The sequence below is a fragment of the Lipotes vexillifer genome, unplaced genomic scaffold (genome assembly GCF_000442215.2).
Source record: "Lipotes vexillifer unplaced genomic scaffold, Lipotes_vexillifer_v1.1 scaffold44, whole genome shotgun sequence".
Classification (NCBI taxonomy): Eukaryota; Metazoa; Chordata; class Mammalia; order Artiodactyla; family Lipotidae; genus Lipotes; species Lipotes vexillifer.
Genome location: NW_006787415.1, coordinates 1074148 through 1091125, shown reverse-complemented (window position 1 = coordinate 1091125; position 16978 = coordinate 1074148). Strand labels below are relative to the sequence as shown.

The 16978-nt window shown below is 34.7% G+C and overlaps 1 protein-coding gene across 1 annotated transcript in view; it reads right to left on the bottom strand.

Moving 5' to 3' along the window:
• ADAMTS19 (ADAM metallopeptidase with thrombospondin type 1 motif 19) overlaps positions 1–16978 on the bottom strand; it is a 282978-nt gene that overhangs the window by 154402 nt on the left and 111598 nt on the right. Inside the window, exon 8 of the mRNA XM_007459995.1 lies at positions 1611–1716. Coding sequence (XP_007460057.1) covers positions 1611–1716 — 106 coding nt within the window. The remainder of the gene's footprint in view (positions 1–1610; positions 1717–16978) is intronic.

Below are 16978 nucleotides of genomic sequence, written 5' to 3'. Positions count from 1 at the left end.
CCTGCTGATAATATCCTATTTCTCGGACTAGGTTATGGGTACACGGGTACATTCAATTTTTGATAATTCATAGGGCTGTATAATTATGACTTGATCATTTTCCTATACTTCAGTTTACTCTAAAAAAAAGGTTTTTTTTAAACAAACACCATTATGTCGTATATAAGTTTTTGTCTAAGTTTTCCTTTACTAGTCAAATTCCACTGCCAACACAAGTTTATGCAATTGTCTACAGAGTCCAGGTATATAATGAAAACGAAGTCAGCTGGGCGCACGATAGCAGAGTGCTGCCGCCTGTGATAAGCTGGGAAAGATGGGCCCAGCCTCAAGGGTACAGATGCTACTCAACTCCAAGGAATGGCTGCCGTATGGGACTGTGAGTCTAATGTTGCCAGGTCTGGAAATTTGAATTTTTAAGTCAAATTTATACTTTTTAATGTTGGCAACTGATTCAATTTTTGAAACACTGCTGGCCAAACTAAATATGTCTTTGACCAAAGAGGTCTCCATAAAGATCACCTCCCTGAGTAGGACTTCAGTAAATCTGAGTTCAATTAAAATACTTTTCATCTGTACTGCTGACACTGCTAGCATGTAGAGAAGTCTACAGTCAAAATTAAGTCTGATTCCCTAACCCACACCATTCTACTATAATGTATTTCCTGTAAATGTGTCTATTTCTTACATCATTTGAATCCCAAACCAACCTCATAACACAGATATTATCCTCATTTTATTGATGAGGAATCCAAGGTCCAAAGATAGTAGACAACTTAATGAAGAAATTCAGAACAGTATGACCTGAGTTAGATGACTTGAGCTCAAATCCTTCCTCCATCATAGTATTTTTATAACTTTGGGAGGGTAAATTAACCTCTCTGTACTTCAGTTTTCTCCCCTATAAGATGGGTACTCTTACAGTCTACCTGACAAGAATGCTGTGGGGATATATAAAGCATATAGAAATGTGCCTGGCACACAGTAAGTGCTATATAAGTGTTGCTACCACTAATTATTATTGCTATTTTTATTATCTGTAAAATGAAATCCGTGCTTTTTGTGAGTTTTAAGTGAAATAATTTATGTAAAATGCTTACTTAGAATTATGCCTGATACATACTTAATGTTCATTACACATGAATTGTGAGTCCAGTTTAATTCTCTTCCAGATGCATTGCTCCTAAACTGTACAGATTAATTCCTTTGCTTTGTAGTGGATAATAACAAACAGGTACTATTAGAAGCTGGAACTATTTTTACTTGTACATAGTGTTTTCCTTGGATGCTTGAATAATGCACAGCTGTGTAGTGTCATGATTATTGCAAGGTTTATATCATTTGGAAATGTGAGTGAAATAAATCATGTGCCATGTAATGATTGTCCTGATGAGGATTTTAATAATGTAGTAAGATTTCATTCAGAGTATCAGGAATGGTTACAATATCCAGAAGACACTGGTCAAATTTAAATGATCTTCTCTGCCTCCTCGTTTACCTAATTTGAAAAACTTAGGCTCAAAGCAAAAAATGAAAAGATATGCGTGTAATTCAATAATTCAAATTACAAAGGTACGTGCTAATATATTAGCATAGCCAGGATTTTTACTTACTTGTGGCCCATTTCATGAGCAATTGTAAATGCAAGATTCAGGCCATTGTCTTCAGCAATAATACATTTTCTCTTTTCACTACACATTCCACTCAAGTAAGCTATACCTAGAAAACACAAACGTTAATTATCAAATGTCAGAATTAAAATGCAAATATTTATGCTTGGTGTTAATAGAAGAAAAGAAAAATGATAGTTTTCCCCCTCAAATATGTCAATATTAAACTGTGATATCCAGCCCCTAAAAACAATTTCAGGAGAAAATCATATGTATATGTCAGTCAATAAACTGTTAATATTCTTTTCAATTTTATATTTTAGATAAAATTATTTTATCAATTATACAGTTCTCAAAAGGCATACCATAAACATACACTTTATAAATACCACTTTTCATTGTCATGTAAGATAAAGTTACAACTTAGAAAACGTAAATGAAAAAGCAATGATTATTTAAATATTTTTCAATTCTTTAAACCTAGTTTCAAAGAAATACCCTAAAATAAACTACATTTATAAGATTCTTGAACTCACATTTATATTTTTAGTAATAAAATTTTGTAATTTTATTTTATGAAATACCATTTTAACTAATGTAACATAAAAACTATCTATGGTACTTGGAAAACTGAAAATATTTCCTTTGAAAATTTCTTAGCTAATAAGATGATCTGACCACGGAATACATGATACTGAACTATTATTTAAGACAAAAATTTCAGCAAGACATTTGATCTTTTGGTTTAAATTATTAGTAAAGAGGATAATATCTGAAATCACTAATACTCTTTAGTCAAAGATTTATGTACTATTTTACTAATTCAGATATACTCCTGAAAAAATATCATTTAATACATGGAACTATAATCTTCCAAGAGTATGTTTTAATGTATCTTCAAGTAACAAAAGTTATTTGTTATAAAATAAAATTGTTATTTTTTGACTTAGTTGTATGTTCTCTAATTCTCATATCCTTATAAAATACATGTAAGCTCATTTTATGAAAAAATTAAAGCCAGGACAGGTAAAATGATTTGCAAAAGATCACATGATTACCAAAGACAAATCCATTTACCAGCTAATTTTATTTTGCTTCTGATTACAATTTAGAGAAGAGTTGCCCCTAATTAAAGGCGGTTAGTTGAATGCTTGTGACTTTTTTTCTCCAGAAACTTAAAGAATAATGGCAAGGAATAATTAAATTTAAATAAAACAATAAACCACCTTGCCCGGGTTTTGGAAAGACAAGATTCATGAAGGAACACGGACTGATTTAGTGGAGCCACAGCCCACATGACAGGAGAGAAGGATTTTATGAGCCTGGTAGAACCCCAGAGAGACTCAAGACTGAGGCACACAAGGTTTGAGGAGAGTCATTGCTGAAGGGTTGAAAATGGAGATTAGTTCAAAGTTTATCCTTAACTACTCTTTCAAACCTTCATGTTGAATGTCAAGGTCTGGTATCCACTGGCCTATCAGACAAATGAAGATATATTTGTTAAGCAAAATGTAGTATAAACAGGTTATTTAAAACATATAACTATAGGAAGAAACAGCCAAGAGATTAAATATACATATGTTACTTTCTCTAAGTATTTAGAAATTAAAATAGATCTTATAGACATTTCAAATTCACAAATAGATGAATAACTTCTTTATTAATGGATGGGTGGATGGATGGATGAATGGATGAATAGAGAGATGATAAGCCCTACTTCATTTGGCTTATTAAGGCGACTGAAATTATTCCAGGGTTAAATCAAGATAAAGTGGGAAGGAAAGATGAAGGTAGTAATATACAGAAGGGGAAGAAGAGAAAGAGGAGAAAAACATGTTCTTATCTAGTTCCATTAAACGATAAGTGAAATAAAAACTTCAAAAAATTCTTAAACGTAGTGTGAATTTTAGGAGTGCTAAATCAGGTACTTATTAAAACAACAAAAAACGGAAAACTAAGATTTAGGAGTAACTGAACTTGTGTCATAATTGAACGGAAGAAGGAAGGAAGAAGGAAGGAAGGGAGAGATGGAGGGTGAAAGAAAAGTATCTCCTCTTAAAAGGATATTAAAATTCTCTTGGGCATTTTAAGATTTTTAAAAAATATATAATTTGAGATTAAACGTTCTGCAAAAATTCTAAATCAAGTTCAACTATAATTAGCATGCTGATGACCACTGTTTGGTACAAAATTTCCTTTAGAATGCCCATATATTTCACCACGTTTTTCACCACAACTAAAATAATTCCACTACCATATGCAGATTAAAATTCGGTCAATGTGGGTTGTCATCAAGTCATATATCCCTTTGCTACATGAACCAGTACATATCAAATTTAGTCACTTTAATAAGTTTTACATTTCTTCTCCCATACCCATTCAAATATACTGTTCCCAAATAAAAATAGTATTGTCACTTGTTTTAAATTCTTCTATTTTCTATATTATTCTTTTTGTTGTATACTTACATATTTTTTCCATATTTTTTCTGTAATGTTACTACATTGGCTAGGATTTTCAACATACTGTTGAAATATGTGGTATTGAACTCCGTGTTTTCCCTGCTGACTTTAATAGGAATGTTTACAGGTTCACAATGGAGATGACTGCCATAAGGACTTTGAAAGATACAGCTTGCTAAGTTAAGGAACTTAGTTTCTAATATTCTTGTGTGTCTAAGTGAAAAAGGAGGCAATGTTATATGATGCATGGGTCAAAGGTGGATGGCTATTGGAAATAGCAACCGAGAGAAATAGGAAAGAGAGCTGAGATTTTGTAGATCAGGTATAAAGGAAGAATCCTAGGGTGTAAGAGGTGGCAGTAAAACTGAGAGTGAGAGAAGAGATAGACCTTGTAAAGCCTCTATGCTTGATAAGTAAAGTAAGGTCAGAGCTTGATACTTGGCAGAAATGAATACAGTGGTCAGGAGAATGGAGTAATCAATGAGGTAAAAGAACAGACACTTTCCAAAAAAATTATTGGAGACTGTGATAAGAGATAGATTTAGGGATTTTTAGATTTCACAGATGAAATTCCATGACATGATTAGGTATTGCCATGAGAGTAAAGAAGGGCAGACAGAGGTAGAGGCTGATGTCAACGAATAATTAAGTAGTGTTGGGTGGACTGATACCATGAACATGAAATTGCACATGATCACAAAGAACTTAGGTGGGAAAGGTGGCCAACATCCATAGGAAATGTGAGAATCAACGAGATGGATCAGTCACAGTGACAGTGAGGGACATGATGGTAAAGCTCAAGCTTCAGCTTCAAATGCTGAGTTTTTATATGAGGGCAAGAGAGATTTTGATTTAGAAGCAACAGTGGGAAGCAAGAGGAATGCAGAAGGTGTACAACTTCAGTATCTTCCCAGCATCAGCCCTGTTGTACAGGGGAAGAGAAAGAATGAACAGTGACCTCTCTGGGGGCCCTAAATTCTTCACCAGGTTATGGGAAATCAATGACTACTGTGTGGTCATATAAAAACATATGGTGGTAAAAATGATAATTTATAATATACAAGACATATTTTATACTGTAAAATATAAATTTATATAAAATAAAATTCAAAAATGATGAGTACATATTGACATAGAGGAATGATCACAACTAAGCGCTAAAAAATCCAAATCATGGGCTTCCCTGGTGGTGCAGTGGTTGAGAGTCCGCCTGCCGATGCAGGGGACACGGTTTCGTGCCCCGGTCCGGGAAGATCCCACACGCCGCGGAGCGGCTAGGCGCATGAGCCATGGCCGCTGAGCCTGCGCGTCCGGAGCCTGTGCTCCGCAACGGAAGAGGCCACGGCAGTGAGAGGCCCGCGTACCATAAATAAAAATAAATAAATAAATAAATAAGTAAGTAAGTAAGTAAGTAAATAAATCCAAATCACCACATTTTCATAGGAAAACAAAAGGACCACATAAATATGCTAAACTGTTAACAGCAACTGTATTATGTGAAGAGACTGTGGGTAACTTTTCTTCCTTTTTTCCCATTTTCCAAATTCATGTAAGTGTTTATAATAGTTTTATAGTAAGAAAATTAAAGACATAAATATGATAATCATGTTTGTGAAATTTGAATAGTAATTAATACAATGCCTTGTAGATCAGGGTGTAATTTAACAACCAAAAACGACCCTCTACTGCTATTCTTCTTTTACCGAAATGTAAAGTCAAAATCTTCAACTAAGCTTCTGATAAGTTTGAATTTCATTGTTCTTACATTTGGCACACCGAGGAGATTTTCTTTGACTTAAAAGTTATGGAGAATAATTGTAACCATGACTAATTTAAATGACTTGCATTATTCTGTTTAAAAGCCCATGCTTTTCAGGTCCTTTCTAGAACCCACATGTTTCCTATTATAACAAGGGGTAGAGGTTAGGAGGGGAAAGGATTTAACACAGCTGTTATTTAAAGATAGCTATAATACAGATGCTTTTTAAAGCCCTCTTTTAATGTAGAAATTCTGAAAACACAAAGGAAACCAAAACAACTTCTAATTTGTCATCTAAAAATGAATCAAGTCATGCACCAGGAGTCAAGAGAATCTCTCATCTGAAAACAAAACACACTATCCTGGACCTGATATGATACACCTCATCAAGATGATCAGAAACCTCTAAAACCCTACAGGATACATGTTACAATAACGGCCTAATCAGGACATCAGAGTTTTTAATGTGATCAAATGGGTGTATCCTACCAAAAGGAAGTCATCCAGCTCCCAAACTGCTGCCTTTAAATACTAGCTAGACCACCTCAGTTCAAAATCCTGGCTTTCCTGGCATAAAATACTGCATAATCCTAGGTAAGTTATTTATCTTATGATTGCACCCTATGAGGTAAGTTTTTACCTATGAGTCCTACTACTTCTTGAGGCCCAATGTAACGTAGTGTGTGACGGGTCCCCAAGGTACAAAAATGAATACATGCTGAGCACTGCTTTCAGGAGCCTGAGCCACACAAACATGCATTTAAAAAATGTTCTGAGACATAAAGATGTACATAGGATATTATGGGAGAATAACTTACAAAAGACACTGAATAGGGGAAATCAAAGCAGGAAAGGCTTTTAGAGAGGGAAATAGCTTGGCGGTATCATTGAGCGGGCAGAGGTGAGCCAGGGAAAGGAAGTGGAAGTTGGGGGGTAGAATTCCTGAACAAAGAACTGATCAGGGAAAAGCGTAAAAAAATGCTTATGAGCTGATGTTACTGACAGAGGGACACTTATGTTCCTTAAATGTGCAGGCCCTGTAGTACATCTCTGCATCAACACTGTTATTTGGCACATTCTCAGTGAGGGATACTTTAAAGGAAATGCATAGAAAGACTAATATAAAATGTGGTTGAATGCAGGGCCTTAAATAAAAAATATAATTTAGAAGAATCAAATGTATTTCATCCACGAATTTGAAAAATAATTTATAGTATTTTAATAATGATGTCCAGATAATGTAAAACCCACTTACACAATTACATTCAAATTGGGCCTTGAACATATTTTAAAACAATAACTTGCCTTACTAGTTTGCTAATTATCTGCCTCTGTTCCATTAAAAGACAAGATGATGATCTAGGACTATAAAAGTACAATTACATAAGTTATACATTTAATATCAGTATAGTTATAACAGTAATTAAAAATAGACTTCCAGATCCTTTTAAATGTTTAAGTAACCTATAACATTCTTAACAGTACTGTTTCTATGAATACTAAGAAAAGAAGTGACTTTTTTTTTTTTTTTTTTTTTTTGTGGTTCGCGGGCCTCTCACTGTTGTGGCCTCTCCCGTTGCGGAGCACAGGCTCCGGACGCGTAGGCTCAGCGGCCATGGCTCATGGGCTCAGCCGCTCCGCGGCATGTGGGATCTTCCCGGACCGGGGCACGAACCCATGTCCCCTGCATCGGCAGGCAGACTCTCAACCACTGCACCACCAAGGAAGCCCAAAAAAGTGACTTCTAATGATGACAAAAACAGTATTAGTTTAATGAAAAGTATGGTGAAACTCTGTGGTGAAATACGGCAGAATATTGTTTAGACATTAAAATATTGTTTTTATGTTCTCATGTCACGTAGAATGAGACTCCTTTTCTGAAAAACACACAGAGATGCCAAATAATATGTAATATACAAATTTTTGAATGTATAGCTAAGTTTGAAGTAAAAACAATTCTCAGGTACAGGAATAAAGCTTAAAAAAATTCAAGTCTGGAGTGATAAGATCATGAATTAATGCTGTCAGAGCCTGGGTATCATATAAGATACAAGTCTTATTAAATAATGGGCATGGTTTCAAAATATCTGCAGTGACAGGTATTAGTGAGTAAGGAACTGAGATTCATACACAAATCAGAAAGCCTGGAATAGCTGCTGTTAATGACTTTCAAACATACTTGAAAATAACTTTAAAAATCCATATGCAAGAAAGCAGCAAGGAACTCTGGCTCAAAATAAATTCTGGGTATGCTAGAAAAGACTTGATAAACAAATCAAAACTCCAAGCCACCATCATGCATAGGTGTGAAGCCACAAGAATATTAAACCATGAATGTAATGTACAAATTGATCCTACAATTTGGGGATCATACAAGGATTAGGGATTTCCTTGTCAGTTAAGTAAAAATAAATGAAATATCACTATGATATCATCTCAGTAAACATAAAATTCCCACAGGAAAGCTGACTTAAGATGAGCTCACAAATAAAAATTACAAACCAAGTAAAGAAAGTACTGAGAATACATGTACTTGTTCACTCCCAGTGTGTAGACCATGTTTTGTATAGTACAGTGATAATAAATTTTGAGGTGTACCAACATGCATTTCTCTTTTGTATTTCCATGGCTCACGGGCCCAGCCGCTCCACAGCATGTGGGATATTCCCGGACTGGGGCACGAACCTGTGTCCCCTGCATCGGCAGGCAGACTCTCAACCACTACGCCACCAGGGAAACCCTAACATGTCTCTTAATCGCTGATAGAACAACCATAAAAAAAATTCACTAAGGAGATAACAGATCAGAACAATAAATTAGCAAGTCTGTCTTAATTGACCTAATACAACATTGCACCTGACAACAAAATTCACATTCCTTTTAAGTGTATATGGTACTTTTATAAAAATTGACCATTTACTGAGTATTGGAGAAAAAAACTCAACGAATTTCAAAAGTGGAAATATTCCAAAGTATGTTCACTGGCTACAATGTAAATAATAGAAATAAAGGACTAAAAAGATAACCAGAAAAGCCCAAACTGTCTAGACATGAAACGATACACTTCTAAGTAGTCCACAAGAGAAAGAAATTATAATGGAAATTAGAAAATACAATTTCCATTATAATGGAAATTAGAAAATACTTTAAACTGAGTTTAAAATACTTTAAACTCAAAAATGTGTGAGCTGAAATGACAGTGCTTTGGAAAATTCATAGTGTATATCAGAAAAAAGAGACTGAAAATCAATGGTTAAAATTCTTCCCAGAAGATGGGAAAAGAAGAGGGCATTAAAGCTTTAAAAAATAGAAGGAAATAATAAAGAGGAAAATCAACAAACAATAAAATAAATGTAAGAGAAAATTGGCAAAAATTGATACATACCTAATAAACTGATTAAGAATAAAAGAGAGACAAGTACAAACCACCAGCACCAAAAGTGAGTAAGGAAATGTTTCTACAATTCCTAAAGACATCAAGGTAATATATAAAATATTATGCTAATAAATTTTACAATTTATCAAAGTTGTCACAAGAAGAAACACAAAATCTAAAATTTCCTATAATAATCTCCTTTGTTGACTGCACTCCAGCTACACTGGCTTTTTTTGCAGTGGAGGGAGGTCATCAAATGAGTCAAGCATGTTTCCACCTCAAGACCTCTTCACTGGCTTTTCACTTGTCTGGAACATTCTCTACCTAGATCTCTCTTCAGAACTTCCTCAAATTTTTTAAAATATTGTAACCAAGGAGGACCCTATGGAGCCTTTCTGGGAGAGACCCCTACCCCCATGTCCTTTGCCTGCCTCTTGTCTGTAGAAAACCTATAGTCTCCCAGACCTCCTGAGTTACAAAAGCCTGGTTTAAGAATTAATAATTGATAAATTAGGAGTTTGGGATTAATTTATACCAAAGAAAAAAAAATTAATGATTGAAAGGATGTGAACATGTAGTAAGCAAAGTAGCAGTTGGATCAGGAGAGCTGTAACAATTTAAACAGTAAGTCAGCCATACAGCAGTCACAGAATTTTTAGTGCCTCCCTGAAGTATACAGATGATAGTACCTGATACACATTCCTGAGTTGTTTTACAGATACTAAAGCACCCACCAAATGGAAGAAGTTAACTACATGGTAACCATGAGCACGTAGCCCCCAGTCCAGCTGGAGTCTGAGGATTCATAATGTTAACCCCTGTGACACCACTCTATTACCTCACCATCAACCAATCAGAGAATTGTACACAAGCTGATCACATCCCCCTCAACTCCTCTCCCTCACCTTGCCTTTAAAAATGCTTCCCTGCAACCCATCAGAGATTTTGAGTTTTTTGAGCCTTCACTGCTCTGAACATCTTGTCTGGCAGCTAAATACAATTAACGCTGCACTTTCTTCACCACAACCTGGCGTCAGTATATTGGCTTTACTGCACACAGGTGAATGGACCCAAGCTTGGTTCCATAACAATAACACTTTTTTCAGGAAGGCATTTCTTGATCACCAAATTATAATTATAAAGATCCTTATTCCCACCCTGGCATTCCCAGATTATCTCTTACTTAGATCTACTATTTTTTTCTGTTTCATTTTCATTTTTTAATGCATTTCATTTTTATTTTTTTAATATATCAATTAATCTAATTATTTACTATGGCTATTGACCATCTCTCCTTTAGAATGTAAGCACCACAAGGGCAGGAAAGTACTGAGAAATCAAGTACTTGTTCACTCCCAATGTGTAGACCATGTTTTGTATAGTACAGTGATAATAAATTTTGAGGTGTACCAACATGCATTTCTCTTTTGTATTTCCACATAGGTGATGTCTTCCTAGTCATCTAAAGACTTTGCTCTGATGGCAGGTGGGAAGGGATAAGGATTAGTGGTATTCTTTTGGAACTCTGGCGGATATGGATTGGGAAACAACAGGCCAATACAGGGTGGCTCAAATAGAGAATAAAGGAAAATACTGTGTGACTAGGTGGAGATAAGGACTGAGCTATCATTCCTGAGCCTACTTTGACTCTCGCTGCCAAGGAGGCCAGAGGGGTGGTTGGTTTAACGTAGGGGACCTATAGATGACATAGCGCAAGTTCAGCAATATCTTCAGCAGCAGTACGAGATGGAAGGGTAGGGCTGGAGTGGGTGGGAAGATAAAGAGTGGGTGAAGAGAACTGGAAAGAAAGGCTACAGAGCCCTGAGATGAATATTCTTTTGTTGAACCCACCAGCTACATTCCTGGGAGCAAAGTCCAGCAGTGTGCTCTGCTGCCATGTAGGCTAAGGAATTCACTGCAAAGATGCAGAGACCTAAGGTCTCAGAGGGCAGAGAAAGAATGGTGGTTTCTGATCTATAGCCCAACACCCAGGCTACTTGGAGAGAATCAAATGAGAGGTAGATGAATAAAGTAATTCAAATAGAAAAAAATATTAATTGACAAGTTTACATTTTCACTTTCTTGGAATCAAATGAAGTAGGAACTTCATGTGAAAGATTTAATGCATTGCAAGAAGCTAGATGCAACATTTTCTTTGCTTAATTTAGTATAACTTTTGACGTTGTTATGTGTATCGAGACCAAATTAACTACAGATGGGAATATACATGTTAAAAAAATTTGTATTATATTTTTAATGGGTTTCTGAAGGAAAATAAAACAGTAAATAATCACTCATTTTATTACCCAAAGGTGCAATGGAGGTATCTAAGAGCAGTGCACTTAGTGCACCAGATAGTGTATATACACCACTTGAAATCTTTGGCAAGCTTTTATATGAAAAATTAATATGGTGTAGGAAGAAGATGAAAGATGGTTCAGGTAAATGTTTAGGAAAAATATGAAAGAAAGGGAGTCCAGAGGGAGAGTGGCATGTAGGGTGAGCAGCAGTGGCCAATTCCTAACTTTTGCCCTTCTGAGAGATAAAGAGGACTTCATGGTTAAGGACACAGCCAAAATAGATTTTGTTGGTGCTTTTGTTGTTTTTGCCCTTCCTTAAGGTTTATAATAAACCACACCACTAAGCTGACCCACCTTATCCCCACATTAGGGCAATGAGAAGGACTACTTTTGTATGGAAGGCAGAACAATTGAGAAAATTTATGTCTGCAGGCTAGTTTTGTGCTCCTGCTATTGTATTCTAGATTTATTCTACTTCACATCCACTTTTCATCTCTTTTCAGAAAATTTAAGGGCAGGTTATTGGATGGCTTTAGAAGTTAAACTCTTAAATCCTCAGAGAGTTTAAATGAAGCCAGACTCCAATGTACATTATTGTGGCTTTGATATATCATTAATATATCATTAATAATATATACCATCCGAAATTCTTAATTTAGATTTCAGTGAAACTCTGAAAATATAAATCTAGTGGTGCATTCAAAAAGCCATATGTGGTAGATTACACATCTAACCCTTGTAAATCAGTAATGAGAACTTTACTGTGCAGTCGACCACAAACAAGGCTGAAAACTGGTCTTGTCATTGCTATGTTAATTTTAAAAACGATAAATCAGAGTTCTTAGGCTTTATATATAACTTTGCTCATGAGCAAAAAAACTAGGTTTAATGATTTCATCTGCCTTGGAGATTAAAAAACTGTCATGACTTTAAAAAATAGGTAAGATGAAACACAGTTAAAGATTTTTGTGAAGTAAGTTTAAGGATACAGCTGGAAAAATTTAAAGTGTTCTGATTGCATATAAATCATGAATTTTGGCTAACGCATTTTTATAATGTTATAACGTAATCATATCCTGAAGGCATTAATCAGGGACAATTAAAACTAAAAATATCATGCTACTAAAAAGCTGTATAAATTGCTTTTTTAGTATACTAGTAAAATCATTGACAGCATGCCTTTATGTATGATTACAAACCAACTCAAACTTCGAAACAGTCTGACACATTTTTTTCACCTTGCCAAATTTTAATCATTTTGTTACTGTTCATAACTTGCTTTCTACTCAGTATAATCAGTGTTTTTCATTCAAGTGAAGGAAATAAATAATTCTATAAACTGGAGAAATCTAAAGAATATAATTATAGTTACAACACAATTACAAATACCTGATATTCTTAAATCTCAACTACCAATATTTAAAATATTAAGTTTAATATAGTGCTTTGACATAATCCGTCAAATAAAACATATGTGTACTTAGGGAGAAGTGTTTCCAACTCTAGATGCCATTTTTAAGATCACTTTTTTTTAGGTCTATACACTTAGGCAGTTGACAGTAAATAAGATGGTGAAAATTTTTCTCAAAAACGATTTTGTGTTTTCTAAAATCTTGATTGAAATTCAATAATAAATTTTTCATGACCTGTTTTCTGTATTAAGTATACATAAAAAAGGCAAAATGCAAAGGATAAAATCTTAAGAATTGAGGCTCTATGTCAAATACTCTAGGGTTTGAGTCCAAGCCCCGAATTTTAGCTTTGTGATCATGGGAAAGTTAGTTCTGTTTTCTAAGCCTCAGTTTTCCCAACAGTAAAATTGAGAAATCAGTCATTTTTCTTAGGAATGCTAATTAATTTAGATAACATATTTTAAGCATATGATGGCCTATCTGAAACATGTTAACCATTAACCATTAAACTTAGCTTTCTTATTTGTAAAATGAGGTAACAATCCTTTATGATAGAGAACTCTTGAAAGGTTAAAGGAGGTGACATAATAAAAAAATCTACAGCACAGAAGAGATGCTTAACAAGTATTAAGGGTTCACTGACAATACTGTGTAAGTGTATATTGAGCACAAGCTGTATTTCCAGATGCTTATAGTGAGAACAACTCTTAAAAACTACAAGGAGGACCTCAGGGAGTTTTCTAAATTAAGATGGTTTTTGTTTCCCAAAGTTACACTCAGCATATTTTAACATTCATACAGTGTTTAATAGCACCATTAAAATATTTTCTAATATAAACAATATTCTAATTAAATTAAAGCTTTAACAGTAAAGGATCTTAAGAAAAATATCTTAAGAATAACCACTTTTCATAATAATTCCTTAAGAATTATGTATCCCAGTCTTATCCCTACAACATGTCTTGCCAAAATAGAAATATTAAGTGTCTGATTTATGTTCTGGCCAGTGTCTAATAAGATATACACTAGTAGCCAAGAGCCAAAACAAGATAAGCTCAGCCTTGCTTTTATTATAAACCAAGGAAAGGTATGATTTTCCTATCAAGAATTCATTTCTATTCAGAAGTACATAGACTGAGCACCTGGGATGCTCAGTCACTATACTAGATGCTGAGGACACAGACAAGTATTGAGGAAGATCTTTGACTACAAAGAGATTAGAAGGGGAGGGATTGAATGGAATGCAAGTTATAAGAAAAGTATACTGAAGTCCACCAGGTTCATGCATGGTAGAGTGAGAGACGATCCAGGAAGTCAAAAGTGTAAATTAATCAAGGTTCTGATGAATGGGTAGAGTCTGAACAGCGATAAAGGGAGGAAGAACAACAAAGAAATAGCCTTCTATTTAAATTCTAAAACAATACATTTGAACACACTAAGATCTGCAAAAATTACCAACCTTTAAAGAAGCTCTTTTGGTTATAAATTAGTTTTTCCTCATCTGAGAATGCCCTTATTTCACCTCCATCTTCACTGACAATCCTTTCTTTCAGTATTTCAAAAAGGTGTGCTATCCTTCTGGCTTTTATGGTTTGCCATGAGAAATCTGCTGTTGTTAGAATCACTGTTCCCCTAAAAATAACAGGTTGTTTTTCCATGTCATTTTTTTCTTTGTCTTTAACTCTCAGTTTTGATTATGATATCTCTGGCTTCAAGTATTTCTTGTTTGGAGTTTATTTGCCTTCTTGAATCTGCAGATTTAAATCTTTTGCCAAATTTGAGAAGTCTTCAGTCATATTTCTTCTCTCCTTTTGTTGGCTTCTGGAACCCATGACAACTGCTTTGATTTTTCCCACAGATCCCTGAGACTCTGTTCATATTTTTCCCAATCTTCTTTTCTCTGTGGTGTTCATATTAAATACTTTCTTGTGATCTATCGTTCACTGACTTTTTCCTCTGTCATCTCTATTCTATTCAGTATATCCAGAGAAATTTTTATTTTGGTTATTCTTTCCTTAATTCTAATATTTACATTTGGGTTTTCAGGAATGCCTGCACTTACTAGCTGGAATATCTTTATAATTGATATTTTGGTCTTTGTCAGATAATTCCAAAATCTTCGCCATTTCAGAGTGGGAATCTGTTGAGTGTATTTTCCCATGCAAATTGAGATGTTCTTATGTCTTTACAGAGGGTGTAATTTTGGATTGTATCCTAGACATTTTGAAGAATATATTAGAACACTCTCAGTCTTACTTAAATCCTACAAAGAATGCTGATTCTTTTTTTTTTTTTTCCTTTTTTAGCATAAAATCAACCTAGTTGGGTTCAGGATGTACGTTCCAAACTTTCAAAGCTTCTATGAGCTTTCAGTTTCACTGTCAAATTTTCACTGTCAATTTTCAAACTGATATTCAAATTGATCCTATGTGTTTGTCACCAAGGGACCAGCCTAGGACCAAGGTAGCTCAATGGCTTAATAGCTTATTTCTCAAAGAAATTTTAGGGTCATATTCACACATACACAACTTGGAGTTGAGCAAAGGAGTTGATAAACAATTTTATGGGGTTACTTTCCCTAGCTCCTCCCTCTCCATTATCTCTCTGGTACCTTCCATGTCCCTGTGGTTCTCATTTCAGTCCTGCTTCCAGGAAATTTGGGCTCTAGTTATCTCACTAAGCCGTGTACTTTTTATGACTGTATTTGCTTCTAGGTCTGAGAAATAGGAGGACAGAGACAAAAAGCAATGGGGTTTACCCTGCCCTTTTGGAATAAAAGCTCTGCAGATCAGAGAGGAAGGTTCACCTCAGATTTTTATGACTCCTACTGCTGCCACTGTTGTCCCCACTGCCACTATCACAGGATTGCTTGGCAGACAGGCCAGGAGAGCATGTAGAAACTTTTCTTAAAGGGGAGATTTCCCTTGCTTTCTCTAAGCATTAAGGGACCTTTCTCTTCCTTGATTTAAACTAGAGGTATTCCCTAGAGCTTCTCTATACATGCCCTAATAACCACTTTCAAGTTTGGGCTATGCTGAGTCCAGGAGAGAGAGAGAAAAATAATAAACTCACTGCTGGTTTGGTGGTACTTCAAATTCTTGTCTTCTTCCCAATCTGCATGCTACTATTTACTTTTTAAAATCCTCAAATAGCTGTTCCATTCTCCCATGTTTAATAGCTGCATTAAATGAAAGAGAAGGGTGGAGTGTGTTTACTCCAGTGTACCTTAAACTAGATAGTACCTTAAAGTACTAGATAGTACCTTAAACAGATAGTTTTTTCTCTGCAAAAAACAAAAAAAAACCCCAGTAAAAAACAGCATTGTGTAATTTAAAGATAATTACCAATGGAATTTTATTACTTTTAAAATGCAAATGAAGCATCTCAATAATCGCAATATTTTCTAGGGTCATTACCATTCCAACCACTTAAAGCCCAGAACTGGGGAGACTATGGCAAATGCAAAGTGACAACTTTGCTGCATCACTAGATTATTTAAGTATTAAAGACGTAAACCTTTGTAATATCTGGAATAGCACTTTCTTCTGTAAGAGTTTATACAGTTTCTGCATTTTTGCCATGTAATAATTGATAATACTCTATATACTGTAACAGAAGTGACCTACTAACCATTTGCATTAAAATAACACAGGTTACCTTAATATTACTACATACTAATAACTAAACAAAAAGAAAAAAATGATGTATAAGGTATCAATTTTCTTCAATACTCTTATTGAAGAAAATAAGTGATATAGAAAAACTTTTACTGTGATCAAGACAGGATCTTCTGATCATAAAAAGATTATTAAAATTTGATGATAGATGATATGCAGATTTTTTAAAAAGTACTAAGACTTCTCAAAACTTAAGAGACATGTACCAATACATTTATGCTTGAAAGTCATGATAACATAACTGTGGAGAGAAAGCTGGCTCAGAATAAAAGGAAGACAAATGGGATTTTTTTTTTTAAAGTTACCTAGGCAAGAATAACAAAAGAATAGCAAGAAGGAAAAGATTTAAAAGAATGTGTAAATAGTTTCATTTAGTCACCATTCT